At 28.1% G+C, this 20,906-nt stretch overlaps 1 protein-coding gene across 1 annotated transcript; it reads right to left on the bottom strand.

Annotated features, from left to right (window-relative positions):
- Positions 1-274: 274 nt before the first annotated feature.
- LOC114189668 (pleiotropic drug resistance protein 2-like) lies at positions 275-11,422 on the bottom strand. Its single transcript, XM_028078298.2, has 20 exons — positions 10,671-11,422; positions 10,442-10,562; positions 10,137-10,282; positions 8,441-8,525; positions 7,561-7,851; positions 7,382-7,472; positions 6,082-6,982; positions 5,704-5,864; positions 5,481-5,584; positions 5,238-5,403; positions 4,787-4,921; positions 4,425-4,570; positions 3,825-4,157; positions 3,425-3,715; positions 3,179-3,262; positions 2,961-3,094; positions 2,617-2,844; positions 2,151-2,322; positions 1,825-2,079; positions 275-668 (listed from the first exon to the last, which is right to left on the bottom strand). Exons 1-20 carry the CDS (start codon positions 11,018-11,020, stop codon positions 399-401), a joined length of 4,464 nt encoding a protein of 1,487 aa, XP_027934099.1. The 5' UTR covers positions 11,021-11,422; the 3' UTR covers positions 275-398.
- Between the last annotated feature and the right edge of the window lie 9,484 nt (positions 11,423-20,906).

The raw sequence follows: 20,906 nt of genomic DNA, 5'->3' as shown, positions 1-20,906 counted from the left end.
AGGCAATTTTTTTCATGAGAAATTGGTATTATATAGAAAAGGAAAGCATGTTAACAAAAAACAAATTCAAATTTACTAATATGTAGGACTCATATGTTAGAACTGTTAAAGAAAATTGTTTATCAGTCAACATTATCCAAAAGTACAGTTTAATCTAGTTCTTTTTGTTTGCACTAAATTGATAACTGTATTTAAATCACTGATTTTCATGTATCGGTTTACTTAAAATATACGTCAAACCCCTCAATTAGGGGACACTACGAATCAAAGGAAATTGAGAAGTGATAGCAATCAAATTGCAACTTAAACAATGATGAAAACTATGCATCTTTGTCCTACATATAACTTTACCAGTATCTTTCTGTTCAACAGTTTCATACTCATTTGTGTGTGATTGACTATCTTTTCTGGAAATTAAGGAACTTGATGCCATAAGCAAATACTAAAACGAAGAGGAGGCAAAAAGCAACATGAGTTAATGCAACAACTCCAAGAAAGTCATGCTGAAAACCCAACTTCCTGTCAAGGTACTCTTTTACTGTCATGACTCTAAAGCCAGGAACCTCTATGGGACTATTTTTGTCACCAACTTGGGATGTCACCAATCCATATATAGTCCAAGCCACAGGAGACCCCCAATAATACCACCTCCACCATATTGGAATTTGCTGCATAATCAATGAAATCTAACTTTTAGTTTCCCCAAAAGGCAATCAATTAAATAGTACACTTAGCTTACATGAAAATGGTCAATTGTGTTAAGAATCCAAGTATACGTTGAAAGTTTCATATCAAGTAGAAATGAAGAAGTCAAGTATTATGTAAGAAAAATAATATCCACAAACATCGGATCTTAAGGTTTTATATTAAAAGTGGTATAAGCCTCTTATATGGACAACTCATACCTCATATAAGATCAATTTCCTCAGTATCCCAATAAAAAATTCTCATATCAGAGTCTATCTCATAAAAAAATATATATTCAAGGATTCATTCATGCCCTTAAAGGGTCACTTTATTCTTGGACCTGAACCATGTTTGGTTGGGTCCAAGGTTTTAAAAATTGGTCTATGACCATGATTTCAGCCATGATGTTGAGGCTTTTGAGCTTCCCATGACTGCTCTGTATCAGTCATTTTATTCACAGTTTCTCACAATGTCAATGATCCAAACAAAACTGCAACTGCAATTTAGAACCTTAGTTTGGTCTGGACACCATCATATAATACTCTTGCGTTAAGATTTAATCTTATGCATGAAAGTGACTACTTGTGTTTCTTGAGTCCTAATGTACATACAAATTGATCCTTGAATTGAAAATATTAACTTGCTACCAAGTTTACCTTACCATTGTTAGACATGTTCATTTCTTAAATAACTAATTTATGTACACAAAAACTTAATGAAAGAAACACAAATTTTCTTTGTTGCTGGTCTGATTGTAGGTAACACAATAGACGGAACAAACATCATCAAAATAAGGTCTGATATCATCTTATGAAGTGAATTTAAACCAAACTTAATCTTAAAACTGACTTGTAAGGTTAAGGTTTGTACTTTTTTATATATTACAATTTTGTTTTATCCCTAACTAATGCAAGATTTCCAATATATGCAAAGAGGGAATAAGTTACACAAATCCCATCCCTATTATCATTCTTCAATTTTTTCTTAATCTGGCTGTTAAAAGTTAATTACTTATCATAACGATTATACTAAAGAAAAAAAAATTAATGATTAAAAGTTAATTATATATATATATATATATATATTATATTATATACATGTGTGTGTGATAACTGATGTAATAATACACATACATACCGTTCTTGGGATAAGAAAACCAGAGAACAGGTTCCAGAAATTGATGAAGAAGGACATAACAATTGCAGCAATTTGATAGTTTGGCGTCAGAGCTACAGTCATCATTCCATACAGTGTGAAGTACATAAAGCTCATGAATATGAAGTAGTAGAACCACAAAAAATTTTCAAAACGTGCTTCAAACCCAATCATCCAGTACAGAATAATGGAATAGGCTAGACTTTGAGTTGCAACGTAAATTACTTCAATTGCTACCTGCAACACAGTACTTTTTTTAATGAATTGTGCAACTTTGACAATTTACTTAATAGATGCTTTCTTTCTACCTGACCAATTGCATAAGGCAATTCCGAATACATTCCTGCAGCTCTTTCACGGTATAGAACTGTTCTTTCTATTGCAACAACAGGTTGAACACTGTTAGTGTTGGAGGCTCCAAGGAAAAAAACTGATGCATACATAGCTCCAAGCAGATTCAACAGGTCCTGCTCCTTTTGCCTGCAGAAATTATATTTACTGTCAATTTTTTATCATGGACAAACAAGAGTTTTTATTGATGGTCTTATTGCTACTTATCTAAATCATATGCAATTGCTACCATACTATTTAGGTTCCAAAATAAGTACCAAATCTAGTTTTTCCAGCAATGGTATCTTGGGGCAAGTATGTGATGCATAAAAATGCTTAGTTCTCTTGTATAAAACCATGTTATTGTTTATTTAAGTTGGAAATAATTTAGATGTTAACAAGTACTAATCAAGTGTATTTCAGCCAAATTGCTTTTCAACTTACGTCTTTTTTCCTTTGTCCCAATAAATAAGTCCAAAAATGATACCAATAACTATTGTGACGAAGAATCTGATGGCATTATACTCTGGATTCCTCCAATAGGAGCAATTCTGCTTCCAGAAGCAAGCTTTACATTGAGTAACAAATGATTGAGAGTATTTAGTCGGAAAGTAAAGGTCCTTTGTTCCAGGTACTGGTGTGCATAGTTCCTTAACAAGTTCCTGGTTCTTTCTGGAAAAGGGTTATCAAAGTATTTATAAGTAAAACATCATGAGAAAGTTCAGATAAGTTTGGACAAGAAGCAGCATGAATTTCTACAAACAAATACAACCACTAGTGCCACTTACTGATAAAGGTCTGACTTAGCATATAATTCTGCAAAGTCCACATTAAGCTGAGACTCAAATATAGGAGCAGTGATCTCCAGCATCCATGTGGCTGGATTATATCCATCTTTAATCTTAGGAACTCCTGTGATACCCTTTGAATGGTTCATGCACAATCAGTAAGATTTCTGGCATCATACTGATTCAAGAATTTGAACATTATAATAGCAGAGATTTACCTCAAAGTACTCAATAAGATTCTGAGAATTCCGACCAAGAGGGCCCCCATATATCACTTGTCCACCTATCTTCATCAAAAGCAGCTGACATAAAGAAGTAATTCAAGGGTGAGTGAGTATTGTTCCTTCAAAACCATTACCAAAAGTAAACTCTCACATTGGTTCCCAAGATTTCAACAGTTTTTTAGACCTTGACTTTATAAAACTCTAGTGGGGTTTTACTGCTTAATAGATTTCATTATTCACCTCATCAAAATTTTCAAATATATCGATGCTTGGTTGATGAATTGTGCAGACAACAGTTCGACCTGTATCCACTGTATTTCTAACAGTTCGCATAACAACTGCTGCAGCTCTAGCATCTAGACCAGTTGTTGGTTCATCCATGAAAATAATGGAAGGATTTGCAACCAATTCTACAGCAATGGTGAGCCTCTTTCTCTGCTCTGTTGATAAGCCATTTATTCCTGGAAGGCCTACTATAAAATGCCTCACTGAGTGGAGTTCAACCAGCTCTAAAATTTCTTCAATGAACATCTATAAAAAAGGAACTAAATTAGTACACTGTAACATTTGAAAGTAGACAGACACATAAAGAGCCAATGCTAGGAAGTTTAACATGAAAACTGATTGAAGAAAACTATACCTTTCGTGTTTCCTTATTAACCTCCTTACTGAGACGCAGCCAAGCAGAAAACACAAGAGATTCGTAGACTGTAACATTTGGGGAATGTATATCATTTTGTTCACAGTAACCACTGATCCGAGCAAAAGTTGCCTGGTTTTTTGGATAACCAGATATGCTGATGCTTCCCTCAATAAAACCACCTGTTTTTCTTCCTGAAAGAACATCCATCAAGGTGGTTTTCCCAGCACCACTTACACCAACTAATGCTGTTAAAACCCCAGGCCTGAAAGCACCACTTATGTCTCTTAGTAGTTGGAGTTTATTCTCTTCAATTCCTTGTTTCTTCATTTCCTGATAACAAATTACCAAACCGACTTTTGAACATGTGCAAGTGCTGACATTTCTATATAGTTACATGAACTTATTGTTGAGTTAGATGATTCCATTACACAAAAACTGTTATCGTGTAAACATAATCTTTTTGAAGTTCTTTATGCAGTTCCTTTTTATGTGCAGTTAGATTGGTTAATTTTATATTCTACAGAAAGTTATATGAAATTTTATCTGGAACTAAGGGATATGATTAAAGTGGTACAAGAGGAGGGAATTGGAGGTTACAAGTGGCATATCGATGTAATAATTCACATGTTGAAATGCAAGTGACAGAGGCCTGAAGGGCAGCACCATTCCCTTCTTGGATTTTGTATTCTCTGGAGCTTTAGAAATTGAGCTATGAGCCCTTTTTCTTACTTCCATATCAATACCTGTAATAATTACAACTATCTGTGTTTATTTCCAATAGATGTGAATTGCACATTATTCAAACATTTAGGTATATAGACAAAGCTATATTTAAGATGCAACAAACATACAAGTGACATTTATTTTGACTAGAGGATATAAAGTAGTTTATGTAAAATACAAATGCTGCCTTTTTATGATCTCATTACAGATTATTTGAAGAGAAAATCAAACTTTACCTTCAAACGAATTACCAACCGAAGCTGAACTGTGCTCTGTAGTTCCAGTTGCCATTTTTTCTACTGAGGATGAAGCAAATGTGGTTTTCTTTTGGTCTTCATCTTCCACTATAATAGATTTTGAGTTTCCAAATGCTGCAATTTATTTTCAAAGCAATATCAGAGGATGCTTCTATAGAATGAATCTTTCGGATTGTCAGTGTCTGCCATGGAGCAATGCTCTCTTGATAGAACTATAAAAGAAAATTTTCTATTAAGGAGATTTAGATTTATATGATTTGCCTATCTACCATAGGAAATTATGTTGTGTCTATCATTTGATCCATGTAACCTGACCCCACCTAATAGGAAAATTTTGTTGTTTTTTATTTGAAAGAAATTTTAAAACAATATAAGAAACATAGTATTAAGCATGTAATGTAACACAAAGCAATACAGTAATGAAACTTACGATTCAAATAGGTTAGAGCCAGAATGAAACAAATGTTGAAAAGCAAAGAAAATCCTATAAGGGCACCCACAGATATCCAGTACCAATAATCTTCTGTAAAAATGCCTCTAGCATTAAGAAAAGCCTTCCCAACTGTGGGCTCAGGGATTCTTGGGTCATTATTTTTCTGTGAAAAGTGAAAAATCAGCAATAAACTAATAATAATCTTGTGTTTATAAGATTAAAGAAACACTAAGATCTTACAGCACTCCATCTTTTGTCTAGGAACTCGTTAATGGTTATTGCATTCTGACCATACATCATAGGTGAACTGTAGTAGCACCATATCATCCATGGTCCAATATCATCTATAAATGGACAGAGGTTGGAGTTATCAGTTTAAATGAAACAATTTCACAATGAAGAGTTTAATATTAAATCTTTAGAGTATATGATATTGATGGTATAAGGAATAACTGTTACTTACGTCTTGAAACAGTAAATCCACTTAGGATAAAAACAACTAAAATTGTGAAGGAACCAAGTGTGTGTGCCACAACTTTTGTCCTTCCAACTGCAGCAATAAAGCGGAATAGGGACAGAGCCATTTGATTCACCCAGAAGAATGCCAATAACTGACGAAAAAACCTGTGACAAGTTATAACATACAACATAAAACAAAATTTTCAAGTCAGTAGAACTAAGAAGTAAAGAATGATTAGAGAGTGAACCTATTATTTCATTTCTGTGCCATTGAGAAACTCATTACTGTATACTTTTATTTATATTTCTACTCTTATTTGCGAATGTGCTTCCACTTAAGGATATTATTTTCTTATTGCGTGTTTTTCAAGTATTCTCATACCTACTAGCTGCAGGAGCAAAGCCAATAGTATAATAAGTGAGGATGATCCATAGTCCTGATTCCAACAGTGAGAGAGGAATTCTGAGGACCCAAATGGGCAATGCAAAAGCCCATGCTGGAAAAAAGAGGAAATCTCTCTGCTTGTAGAAAACCGGAAGTTTAATGACTGTCATTGAAAGTTCAGCCACTCCATTGAACATTATATTAATGAGGCTGAAAAATAGTGCACCGTAGTATTTTCCTGCACCCTCAAGTTGACCATGCTTCATATCTGTTCTGAAAAACACTGACATGGCAATCAGAGCCATCATAGTAATCTGAAAAGTCTTGAATATGTATACGAAATAGTTGCGTTTTATCAAAAGCCACTCTCTTGAAAAGCATGCCTTGAAGAGTTCCCATTTGGAGATGCCATACTTTTCCTTCACCAATGCAGCGCGATGGCTTTCATTAGGATCATATGGAACTTTAATCTTTTCATGTAGTTGCTGACCGATACTGTGATTCTTGAAATGGGCTACAAACTCAGGCACTGTGACATATTGGTAAGGAATGTCCCTTCTGAACCAGTACTGTTCTTGGTCCTTTTTCGAAGTTACCTCTTGTAAGAAATCTGCAACTCCTTTCCTTTCTGGGCATTTGAACCCCACAGTTTCGAAAAAATGAAGAACACTCTCACGGGGACCTTGATACACAATCTCACCTTCTGAAAGCAATATTATGTCATCAAAAAGTTCATATGTTTCTGGTGCAGGTTGCAGAAGAGCGATTATCATGGTAACATCCATGATATGGACCATCTGCCTCATAAACCTGACAATTTGGAAGGTTGTGGAACTATCCAAACCAGTTGAAATTTCATCCATGAAGAATGCTTTTGCAGGGCCTACCAACATCTCACCTGCATTCATGTTATGTAAGTTCTTGTTTATCAGAACTGCAAAATGGATGATTCTGCAAAGGAATCTAATATCACACAGATAATTTTCCTCTCAAACTCCATGGTACAATCATCTAGACCATAGTCTAGAAACCACAGGCACAACATTGGACACAAAAATACAGTATAATATGTTAAACAGAGAATTTTAATTCTAATTCAACCTTACAAATTAGTTTCTAAGTTGAGGTTTGCAGACACTTATATATTCTAAACCGGCTTTATCTCTGATCGATCGAGAACTTTCTAACACATTTTGGAAAACGTTAGATTCAACATGAATGTAATAACTTTGAAGTGTATGTGCTTCTTATGTTATGGTAAGAAGATGCTTGTGAGTGAAATTTCGTATCCACATACCAGTAGTTAAACGCTTCTTTTGTCCACCAGAAATGCCCCTTTTCATCTCATCTCCCACCAAAATATCAGCACATATTTCCAACCCAAGAATCTGTAGTATTGCATAAAAAAGTTAGATGACAGAACTTGAAGTTTGGTGGCTAACAAGGAAAATGATTTAGACCAAAGTGTGAGCAAACCTTTAGAACGTAATCAGTAACAAGAGTTGTTTGTTGACCTTCCATTGCTGTGGCTTTCATGAAAGCATCTATCTCAGGATCTGGTTTAATGCCGGCTGCTATTTCCCTTCTCGACAACTCTTCCAGCATATCATACCTTGTTCCTACTCCCAGACACCGTCCAGAAAAGTCCAGTGTCTCTCTCACTGTCATCTCTCCATAGTGAAGATCATGCTGACTAATGTATGCACATGTTCTTTGAGGAACAAACTCTGATAATTCATGACCACAGTACGTCACTCTTCCTGATACCTGCCCAGAAAGAAATTCTCTGATGAGTTCACATTACAAATGAACTCTATAATCTCAACTTAACTATGTAAAAAGGTATTTTACAATTCATAATCATTCTTAATATCATAGTGATGTGAACAATTTCACTATATATATACTCATTGGTTAAAATCATATGATATAAACAATTAGTGGAGTTTTCTATAAAAAAAGTAACAAAGCATGTTATATAAACTAAACATACATTTTTTGTATAAAGAGTCTTGTGTACAGGGTGATGGAGGAACCATTTAAGCAGTGTAACATTATTTTTTTTAATTTTCAAGACATTATTGAATGTGTAATAAAATGTAATATGATATATGTATGACTATGTTAACTGTTATTCCTTGGGTACTAATGAAAAATACTCTCATTTTTTTTCATTGGGATGACAAAAAGATCACTTTTTTATGATTTTATGTATTTCTATATTTCCAGTAAAAAAAATTAAAAATTTTAGACACCAGAGATACTTGTTAGTGATAAATATCTTATATGTATCTGTTGAACAGTTTCAGAAATAAATTATTCATAAAGAAGGGAAGAAGAGGATATTTAATTTAACCCTTAAATCCTTGTCCATTTTTCCTGCAAGTGCCTTCAGTAATGTAGTTTTTCCTGATCCTGGAGGTCCCAAAAGCAGAGTCATTCTGCAGAGATAGAAATAAAGTTTAAATTTAGTTACCAAAGAATCAATTAGGTCTACAGTTGGTGATGCACTTTTTGGAAAGTGATTTCAATAATAGGAATTTGTATTCAATAATAACCATTTTTATAAATGAAACTTATATAGTTCTAACATATGAGTCTTTGTCTATTTGATTGGCTATTTATTTGTAAGGCAATAAATTTGATAAATGGATTATTTATCTACTTAGTTATCTATTTATTAAGCAATAGTTATCTTACTTCTAATGCCATACTTGTCAAGTTATCAAAATTTAACATGGTTATTAGTTATCAATTTCTTTAACAAAAATTCTCTATACTCACTAGGTTTAAGCATTGAGGTATACAACATCAATTTAATAAAACTAGGTTTGTCTTATTTATATAATATAACTTAATTTTTTTTAGTCAATATATTTAAATTTTATTTTAGAAATACCTAAAAAAATGAGTGACAAAAATATTTTCTTATAAAATGAACTAAATTAAACATGCATTAAGTATCACCGAACAAAATCTATACTAATCTCCATTTGATGCTAAAATTGGTTTATATATAGTATTGTTCAAATTTTTATACTTAAATTGGCAATGACTACTATTAGAATTAACATACGTAAATGGAAATATGACTTTAATGAAGATTAACCATTTTTAATAATTACGTATGTGGAAATTATTTAGAGTCACCTAAATAGGCTTAATCCATATATGTACAATAACATGAATTAAATTAGAAAACTAATAACGTAAATTGAAACAGATAAATTTTGATCAGATCTGGTCTTATGTAGTCCCTATAAGTTTAGGTAGATGGAATCATAAATTTACGCACTAAATCGTTTTTAAAATTAATAAATATAATTTTAATAAAAATAATAGTATTTCAGTTAAACATAGGCAAATTTTGTAATTTATATATTAAATTAGTATGTATAAAAATTGAGATTTAATTTTATTTACGTGACATAAATGTTAAAAATTACATATATTTTAATTCTTTTAAGTTGAGTGAAATAATTAATTTGTTTGACACACTGTATCCAACAGAAAAAAAAAATCACTTCACTTCTCGAATTGATCTCGGTGGTCCATTTTTTCAACTTTAGCACTGTCCAAACTTTTATACAAAAGCAGCAAGATGACTTTATGCATTGAATTCATTCATTTACACAAACATATATTAAATTTATTATTTTAAACTATCATATTTAATCTTTTTTAAAAATAAAAATTAATTAGTGTGGTAGATAAATTATTTAAATTATAATAAAAATTAAATAAAAAACTTAAAATTATAAATTAACTAAAAACATAATTTGATTCATAGTTTTAATTTCTATCTATTAACTTGTACAGAATTAAATGTAATTAATAACTTAATATAATTTATTTTAAAATATATAAATAAATTAAATGTAACGGGTTCTTTAGTATATTAGAACCCAATAAAATCTGAGAAACATAAAAATGAATAATAAAATTTTAAATCTTATTTTTTAAGTATAAAGTCATACATCTTCCAGAAATAAAATGGACAGAATCAAACCCTATCATGATATGAAGATTGAAATTATACACTAATTAGGTACCTTGATGGTTTCACAATTCCACTAATATCTTTGAGAATCTTGACAACTTTTTCTTGGAGAATCTTCACACCCTTTGTGTTCTTAGGCAAAAGGTGAAGAAATCCCAAAACTCCAAACACAAGGCTTACAAGATAATTCACCAATACCTGGTAAAGAAAACATATTCATGTTATGCAAGCATATTCATCTACATGTTTGCAAAAACCAGAACAGAAAACTGATAAAAGGTTAAGAAATCACCAAACACTTTCTCTATTGAAAATCAAAATACTAAGTCTGATTAGAAAAACTAAGAACATGTATACCTCTATTGCATTGAGGGTAGAATTGAAGAGTGTTGGTAGTGCTCTTGTTCCAACATATGCATCCCCTTCAACTGATAAGTGCTCATACCTTACTTCAATCTTGGGAATCTCAATGCTTACCCTGTAACAACAAAAGCAATTAAGATTAAACAAACAAAGGAAAGTGTTTTAGTGTGGTTTGAACAGAACACAGATGGAGTATATAGGATCAAAACATTTAAAAGGGTACCTATCAATTCTCTCCCTCATCCTATGGAGGAAACTCTCATTGTTCTCTTCAGCAGTTCCTACTATGTTCTCAAGGAGATGCTTCTTTTCCTGCAATCCAAGCTTGGTGATGTCAACCTCTTCATAGTTCACTCCTCCATTATCCAAAACTTGCTTCAAAAGCACTCTCCTCATTCTGTCATATGTTGGAAGCCTTTTCAAAGCTTCCCACTTCAGCTCCTCCTCTTCTTCTATTTCCCTTCCACCTCTGTGAAACACATCACTCTCTCCACTCACTTCCTCATCAAACCTTGCTGAGGCCAAATCTCTGCTTGCTGATGATGAACAGATCCTTCCTTCTGCTGTTGCCATATCAATAAAAATTTGACTCCCTTTTGTCAGTGCTACTGGTTTAAGTTAGTGTCTCTCTCTGTGACCTTTCTTCAAACACTAAGTGAATCAAGTGAACTTTGATAGAAACAATGATGGACCACTCTCACTCACATGTTCCAACATGGTGATACAAGGAAAGTGGAAGGTTTTGTGACCATTTTGGCTTCCAAATCATGGAATCACTCTGATGAAATTAGTCTGAGAGAAACATTAGTGTTTGGCATCACTGAAAAATCTTGCTATGGGAGAAGTGTTTATGTAGGTGAAAGTATTGAAGGTGAGAACAGAGTGTGATGTGGACAAAGAAAAAGGTTGTGATAAATTTGTAGGGTTCTACATAGTTTAGATAGTTTGCAATTGTTACCAAACCACACCATGTCAAAACTTGTTATTAATTATAGGGTTCTATTTAGCCGACTAAGAATACTGAGAGGAGTGTAATCCATTAACTAAGAGTGATTCTATGAGACAAAAATTGCTGAACTCAATATTTTATTAACAATAGGATGTAATCTTTATTTTGATTTTTAGTGTTTTTGGTTTTAGCATGGACACAATTTCGGGGTGACAAGTAAAATTCTTTACATAATTATCAAATGAGTTCACCGGATATTTTTTCTAACTTCAAAGTTCATTGCACATATTTATTTATGTAATTAAGGTAATCAAAATCGAAATTTAAATAATAAAATCATACGATTTATATATTATTTACAGGTCAGATCTTCCTTACGCATAATCGTAATAATACATTGTGATTAGTATAATTGTTGAACAAAATCATAAAATTGTGTAAATCGTCGTCTTTTTTTTTTCGAGATTTCTGTTGTACTATCAGTTTCTTTGATAAATAATTCAAATTTTACATTGATAAAGGTGTTGAGAGCACACAATCATCTCTCACCTAATTAAATTAAATACTAATTAATACAATTAAAATTTTTTTTCTCAATAAAAAATTTCATACAATTAAAATCCAGTTACAATACACCACAACACTTCTTAATTAAAATTTAATACAATTATAATTTTGTAATTTTGCAATTATAATTTCCTAATTTTGCAATCACAATCTTCTATAGACCCAAAGCATGGTAATGTTTAGTAATTTTCCAATTTTGCAACCACAATTTTGTATAGACCCAAAGCATAATAATGTTAACATTTATTACTTCTTGTATTTATTAATTATAATATTATTTTTATCTATAACTATATATAAAGAGAATTTCTTTTTTTTATCCATATTTCATAATTTAAATTTTACCTTTTATAATATAATTATTTGTTAAATTTTTAAAATTTAATAGTTACTCTTACATGTTTCTATAAAATGGTTTATCTTCTTTCCTTCTTTTTATTCCTATTCAAAAATTGTTATTTTCTCATTTTCTTCCATTCATCCTGTTTTGTTTCTAATAAATATAAATTTATTTTTTATATCAACTTAATAACATTACAATATCATCATCTACTTATATAATATCATGCATATTTAAAAAATGCATATACACATGCACGATAATGTCTGTGTTTACTCTAATTATTTATAAAAAAATTTATATTAATGTTAGTTATGAAGACCAATAACAGCTTGTTTCTTTTGATTTATTTTCTCTCTTTTATTTTATTTTAATTTTTTTTGTATTTTCATATTTTATTATATTAATTATTTTCATATTATTTAAAATTTTAAAAGAAGAAATTGGATTAATTTTTATTCCTTATAAAATTGAATAATTATTTATATATATTATAAAAAGTAAAATTTATGATTTGTAGTATGATCTCACCATGATTTAATTTACACTATATGAACCCTTTTTTATTCTATTTATAATCTCGATTTTAATTACTTTGCAAGAGAGAGGTTACCCATCAATTAATTAAAAATCAGTTTTAGTACAGTTTTTAGAGTAATGACTATTAAATAGAGTGGTTTGTAGTGATTTCAGCATGTGCATTCCTTTTTCTTGTATCAAATTATCATCAAATTAAAGAAATGTATGCATGGTTCCAAAGCAAGATAACTTTAGTCTATCACGTATTACTTTAATGATTAGTTTATTAAAAGTGTAATTAAATTAGATGGCTACACATCCAACGATACATTTGAAAATAAATATTTTCGTGCAAAACACTCGAAAATTTTGGAGTATGTATGCAATTTTGACTCGTGGAAGATTTTACCATTTTAGTGATCTTAATCATTTTTGTGCACAAATTAGTTACGTGTCAATAAGTTAATATTACTCAAATAACTCATTTAGTGACAAAAGTATTTTCTTAAAAATTAGTTCACTTTTACTTGGGATAGGATAATTTACACATTTTAAAGCAAAATTAATTAATTTAGTTAATAAGATTAAATCAAATAATAATCTCTATTTTGGTATTTATCCTACGAATTATTAGAACTCATTTTATCACTACTTTGACTTACTTTTTAGAATTATTAATATTTGTTTGAACTAAATACTTTATTTTATTAATGAGAAAAAAAGTAACAACTTAAATTAACAATGGATTACAAGTCACTGTTGTCACGGCGACAAATTTGTTAATAAAACAAAATTTTTAGTAACGATCTAAGTTATCATTGAATGATAAAACTTACAATAATGACTTAAATAAATAACAACTATTCTAGTATCTTTTTAATAACTATTTTAAACCGTTGTTTAAAGTGTTTCGTACGGTAGAGTTTTCATATTTAATGGTCAAATTAATGAAATCGATTAATTTGATCTAATTTATAATTATCATTTTTTTGTGAATATTCTTTGTAAAGATGTATTTGATTTAAATATTTAAGTGTATATTAAATGATTTTCATAACTTATACAATTTTATTTTTAGTTAATATTAATTGTAGTTAATTTAAATTTTAATAAATTTAAAAATACACCAAATATTTACAAGTAGGTATAAAATATTTTATTATATTTAAAAATATCTTATTAACCGATATGACGAGTTAAGAATAATTAATACAGATTGAATTTTATAAAAGTTTATCATTAATATTAAATGAATTTTGACCTAATAATTATTATTGCAGTTTTACTTTATTCGTTAATATTAAATGAATTTTGGCCTAATAATTATTATTGTAGTTTTACTTTATTTACAAGTAAAAAAATCTATAAGTTTTGACAATTGTGTTTAATATTTTATTTAATGCATACTAATAAAAAGTTAAAAAATAATAAAATGACTACATTTTAATGTTGTTAAAAATTAAAATATAAGTAAACATAAAAAAAATGAATTAATAGATAAACAATCAAAAAATAATGTTAAATATCTAAAATGTTTACAACAAGAAAAACAATTAACATATGAATTTGAAATTTCATTGAGTTTCCTTATTCTTATTACTTCCCGATACTATTTTGCAACATTCCTATTAATTTTAAAAAAACTCTCCTATATATTAAAGAAATAGAAAATATTTTAATATCTGAAATTTTTAATTATAAACACACAAGGATAGCAATATAAAAAAATTTAATTATCTAAATTTTTAAGTGAAATAATAGATTTAAATTTGTATCTCCACAATATTTTTAGTAAAGATCTTACAAATTCCAAAGTATTTATTTAGTATAAGAGATATATGGCTTAGAATTTATATTATTTTAATTTATAAAATTAATTATTTCAATTTTCAATATAAAAATGATGAAATAAAAAATCATTAATTATATCTTAATGAGTGTTATAAAGACACTAATTATCATTCTCCTAATTAAAATACCAAAATATTTAGAACTACATTCACATATATTATCTCATCAGTTTGTTACATGTTTCTAACATAATAGTAAATGAATAGTTTTTATTTATAAATATTAATATCAAATATTTTTAATAAAATTAGATTTGATGTTTATATTCTGAAAAGTTCTTTTAATACTGAATTAAATAAAACTAAAACTAAATATGTATAGCTAATAATTTGTTATTTAAAATTAATTTTTAATAATTAAAGGTTAAATTAAATAAAATAAAATTTTATTAATTAATATTAAAATCACCAAAATTATATATGTAGATAGTTTTAGTTTTGGTAGTTATATTCTTATTAAGTATTATAAGAAAGTTTGTAATAATTGAAAATTTTAATTGTAGGTTTAATACTTAATAGGTATAATTTACTAAATGTACCAAATTTACAATAAAACTCACTAATTAAATCTTGTTATTAGATTATGATATTTAGTGTTTTTATTACATTATCCTATTTAGGTATGTTTATATTAGACACCCAAATATATATACATCACTTAAACTCTATAGGTGTCTAATGTTATTTGATAATTAAAAACTAAAATGATAAGTTAATTATTTAATTAAACAAACAATAAATAACATTAATTATTTATTGAATGATAAGTTAATTATTTAAACATATTATTTAATTAAACATACAATAAATGATAAGTTACTTATTTATTGAATGTTATTTATTCATTAATGTCATATCGATCAAGTAGACTAAAGAATCTTCATTTAAAAATAATAAACGTATAACGATTAATTACTTCTAGAACAGCTATAATAAGCTTAAATTCAAAGACTAATATTTAATAATTAGTTAATATAATAATTCAAGAACTTAGTAATACATTTTTGGCTCATCATGGTAATACCACTTTAGTCATTAATTAAAAATATCACAACATCTTTCACCTTATAAATAATCAATCTCATACACTATCCATATATGATTACTCATCAACAATTTGAAATTACTTCACATCATTAGTAATGGAATAATGGATATTTAATTTGAACAAACCAAACATAGATAACTAAATTTTCAAACCAATGAATGTGTTAGAAGTGTGTTTTAAATCTAACTCAATCCCACAAAACCGGCTTGTAAGTTGAGGTTTGCGCCTCACTTATATATTGTGAATTAGCCATATTTTTAGCCGATGTGGGACTTCCAACACACCCCCTCACGCCGAGGTATATTCATCTTGTGCGTGGGACTAGAAATTAGTGAGTGGTCCGTTAGCAGCCCAATAGCGAGTTGAACAGAATGTTCAAGAAAGTTCGCTATGATAGGCTCTAACCTGACTCTGATACCATATTAGAAGTGAGTTTTAAGCGCCTAACTCAAACCTACAAAACCGGCTTGTAAGGTGAGATTTGTGCATCACTATATATTGTAAATTAGTCATATCTCTAGTCGGTGTGAGACTTCAAATAGAATGTTAAAAAATAAAATAGAGAAATAACGCTTAAGTTAGGTGTAAATTGTTGGACTAACAACTTACATAGTTTGATTGATAATGCTTCATTAATAAGACATGTTTCTTTATCTATAACTATATATAAAGATGATTCCCTCTTTTGTGTCCACATTTCATAATTTCAACTTTATCCTTTACAATGTAATTATTTGTTAAACTTTTAAAAATTAATGGTTACTTTTACAAGTTTTTATAAAACTATTTACTTATCTCCTTTTTTTTCCTATTTATCAACAATTATTTTCTCCATACATTTCACTTTATTCTTAATAAATATAATTTTATATTATTTATTAACTTAATAACATTACACTATCATCAACTACTTATATATCATGCATATTTAAAAAATACGTACACACAGACGCGACGGTGATTGTGTTTACGCTAGTTATTATTTAATTGTTTTAGCATCATTTAAATATTTATACAGATTATATCCTTCAACTATATCACTCTTTCTTATTTTTTTCTTTGAAGGAAGAAGAAAAAGTATCAAGTCTTACATTAAATATTTTACTAATTTGATGTATTAATATGTTATTATATTTAATAAATATTTCATTATATAAATATTCATTTAAATTTTTATTAGTTTGAGTATAATAAATTTGGAATATTAAATATTTTATTAACTTAATATATTAAAGTTGTTATAAGAAAATCGGTGAATATCATGCATTAATGTTTTTCTACTAAATACTAAAAAAATATGTTTTACTTCTATTTTTGGTTGAATATTCTATTGACATTCATAATCCAATTTACTTTCCCAACTAAAGCTGCGTTTGTTCAAAGTTTAATATGTTTAGACTTTTAAAACAGTTACTTAACCATACATTTAATTATATATTTTTTTACAGTTTGTGTCATATATTGGGTAAATTTTTATGTACATGTTGCTATATATATATATATATATATATATATATATATATATATATATATATATATAATATCACTCCTTCCTTTTTTTCAAATTTTCAAAATAATTGGACTTGTAAAAGGATATATAAAAAGTAACAATTCTTCAAATAATTATTGTACTAATGAATTAAAACTATTTTATCTATAACAGTGACATATAATAGTTTCGTTTTTGGATCCATTAAAAATTCGTATACATCAAGCATTTTTGTATAATAAAATAAAATGACTCTTAATTTTAATGAAGCATTTCTTTTTACAAAAAAAAAAAATGTCACCTTTGTTCAATAGAAGCTTTTGTTCTATGCAACACACGAATGGGCTGCAAAATATTTTTTTATTATATTTATTAAATTGAATATTGTTAAAAATAATAACTACATAACTATTTTTTTTCACTCATGTATTTTTATTTTTTATGTATATTTTTCTTAAAAAATATATACCAATGGATAGATACATTAATCATTAATCATAATTTAGACTTGTTTGTTTTTATTATTAACATGTTTTTTACTGCAGCGTGAATATTATATTAAGTTTAATTGTTTATTTATATTTTATTAGTTGTTCACTCACATTTTTATTAATGTTTTCTCTAAAATTCCCTTATATGAAAAGTGTAACTAAAAATGTCAAAATAAGATCCAATTTATAAGTTAATTTGGTTTATTATAGGTTTGAGTCGAATTTAGTTAAAAAATATTTATTTTTATTAAATGGGTTTTGTTAAATAGGTTCAAACTTAATTGAAGGTCGTTGATCCACAACCTACCAACAACAATCCTATTCATTTATATATATATATATATATATATATATATATATATATAATTATTTATTACTTTTTAATTATATAGATTCAGAATTTGGTATTTTTAAATACTATAATGTTGCTCATGTTTTAATATTTATGCATTGTTCATTTAGTTGTTGACATCAGTCTGGTTACTATTGATGATATTTACATGATTTACATTAAGTATATAACCCTTGAGTTGTACTCTTTGGATTGTCTTATGTATTTATAAACATGGATTTTTTTTCCTTGCTAAGTATACACATAAAATTAGTCTTTCATGCTCTATTCTTCTCTTTATTATTAAATTTATTTTAGGATTAAGTATGTTTTTAGTACGTGAACTTTGACCCAAAATTAGAATTTATCCATGTCCAAAATTTTGATACATTTTGATCCATAAATTTTAAAAATAAATGAATATAATTCTTTTAATTCAGTTATGTTAACTTTTGACGAATGTATTTTATGTTAGTATTAAAGTTATTTAAATCGTTTGATACATTTTTAATTCTATGCTTAAACCAAATTAGAAGTTTGTATATTTTTTCTGAAAGGCATAAGTTTTTTTTTTGTCCTCATTAATATTCTCAATTTGTGCACTGACAACTGTTAGAACTTTTTTTTAGGTAATTATATTTTAAAAGAAGAAAATGATAATAGGTGGTCATAATTAAGTGATTAAATAAGGTAGCAAAACGCATTGCAGCATCTAAGGGCTAAAATATTTTTTTGACGTGATTGCGTTTGGAAAAGAGATTTCAGAACGTGATTCACAGTGTAAGAAGACTTTTGGAGTTTTGAGTTGGTTACCCCGAACACCAAGGCAATGACGTGCCGCAAACATACTCTGCAATTGCCGCCAACGCTTTAATTTTTATAAGGAAAAAGCACTTTCTACAAAAACACAATTTTGAAACTTCAAAATTCTTATATCTTTGTAAAAAGGGAAAAATCAATGGATATCAAACTTTCTCCAACTATTTTATAGTTATATACTTTTGGAGGAAAAAAAATTAAGAGAAATATTAACAACTCATTCTTCTTTTTAGAATTTATAAAGAAGCAAAGAAAAATATTAAATAATGTATTATTTATAGGTTGAGTTGAGATGATAACAGTCTGCAACTAAAATTTCGTTTTAGTACCATTAATAACATAAGACTCGAAAGTTGTACATGATGATAATAAAAATAAATATAATAATTTTTCAAATATTATGTTAAAAAATGTAATTTTATAATTTGAATAAAAAAATGTTCTTACGAAAGCTGAGATAATGATATGTTACCAATATTTTTTTTCATTTGTGTCTTGTCTTTGGGATGATATTCACTCTTATGGTTCCTTGAATGGATGTGTATGAAGATATCCAGAATTAAAATTAGTTGAGATTTTACTATTATAATAAATGCATAATTAATAAATAAATAAATAATATATATATATATATATATATATATTTAATTAATACTTTGTAAGATCAACACTTATTTTAGAATTTTTTAAATGATTAGGACTTTAATCATTTTAGAATGCATGTAGGATAAACAAAGATATAACGAAAAAAAAATATTAGAAATATTTTTGTTTAAGAAAGCTATTAACTATGATACCGAAACACATGCTAATATAAAAGGCAAAAAGTTTGGTTTGTAACAGTTGTTTTCTTTTTTACATTGTCAATGATTTCAATAAAGTTAAGTTGCATGCTTTCAATTATCACTCCACTAATTAGGTAAAGTTCACTTCAATTATATTATTGGTGTGCTCTAAAAATTTCAAAAGAATTAAAACTAAGATTTGAAGGAAAAGGACCCCAACATTACTCTCATGTAATAAATAATGATAAATAAATATTCTTATATTTAGGAATAAATGCTCAATTATATTATACAAGCTAATCTATCTCATATATATATATATATATAATCATATATATATATATATATATATATATCACTACCATATTTTAGTGTATTTTTGTGGATAAACTACACTACATAAAAACAATATAACCTTTTCAGATAATATTTTTATTTATGGACTCGTTGAGAAGAATTCAGATCTAGTTCATGACCTATTAGAAGTAGAAGGTGTTCTAGTGGGATCCTTACATACAGAAAAAGATTATTGAGTGGCATTGCTTCTTTGGTTAGAACCAAGGAATCCCTTAAATAGGATTCAAAATGGATCTTATTCTATTGTTGATGAGAGATTTTTCTATGAAAAATATGAATCAAAGTTTGAAGAAAGGGGAGGAGTCCTCGACCCACAATTAGGAATGTCAACTGGGCGGGTAGGGTATGGGTAGTAGCTTCCCTGTATCTGTACCCATATCCGTTATGTGGGTACTCACATAATTTTTTAATGTCCACGTATATCCACGGATATCTGCAGGTATTTACAAAAAAAATATTTAACAACATATTTTAATCGTAAATTCAAATAAAATACAATATATAATATTCATAAATTTTAAACAAAGTTCAAATAATTTATTTAAATAGTGTTGAATGACAGTTTACAAATAATTGATTTTTTTAAAACTAATTGGTAAAAAATTAACTCATTCAAAATCAATATGTTAATATTTTAATCATATTTTTTTTATATTTAAAGTAGAGTATAGCGGGTACGAGTATCCACGGATACAGATACTGATACCTCTATCCGTCCCGTTAACATACGAATATTAAAAATACTCGTACCCATTACCCGCGGGTATCCATTTACAATATTCATTTTTTACCCATTGTGGGTTTTATATTAGTGGAAAAAGAAGAATCTATGACAACTTATTATGACAAGTATAAGTCACATATCATAATAAGTTTACCTATGGCATTTTTGTAATAAAAGTAACAATTACTAT

This window comes from Vigna unguiculata, chromosome 7, assembly GCF_037176805.1.
Source record: "Vigna unguiculata cultivar grain cowpea cultivar isolate G323 ecotype 2 chromosome 7, ASM3717680v1, whole genome shotgun sequence".
NCBI lineage: Eukaryota > Viridiplantae > Streptophyta > Magnoliopsida > Fabales > Fabaceae > Vigna > Vigna unguiculata.
Note: the sequence above shows the minus strand (reverse complement) of the source record. Positions and strands in the feature narration are given on the sequence as shown.

Bases quoted from the DNA above. Each gene is read 5' to 3' on its own strand.
- LOC114189668 (XM_028078298.2), bottom strand. From the start codon at position 11,020: ATGGCAACAGCAGAAGGAAGGATCTGTTCATCATCAGCAAGCAGAGAT. The intron at 8,526-10,136 runs GTACCTAATTAG...CTATCTCTGCAG, and splicing joins GGAATTGTGAAACCATCAAG to AATGACTCTGCTTTTGGGAC. The intron at 5,404-5,480 runs GTAAGATCTTAG...CACTTTTCACAG, and splicing joins TAGACAAAAGATGGAGTGCT to AAAAATAATGACCCAAGAAT.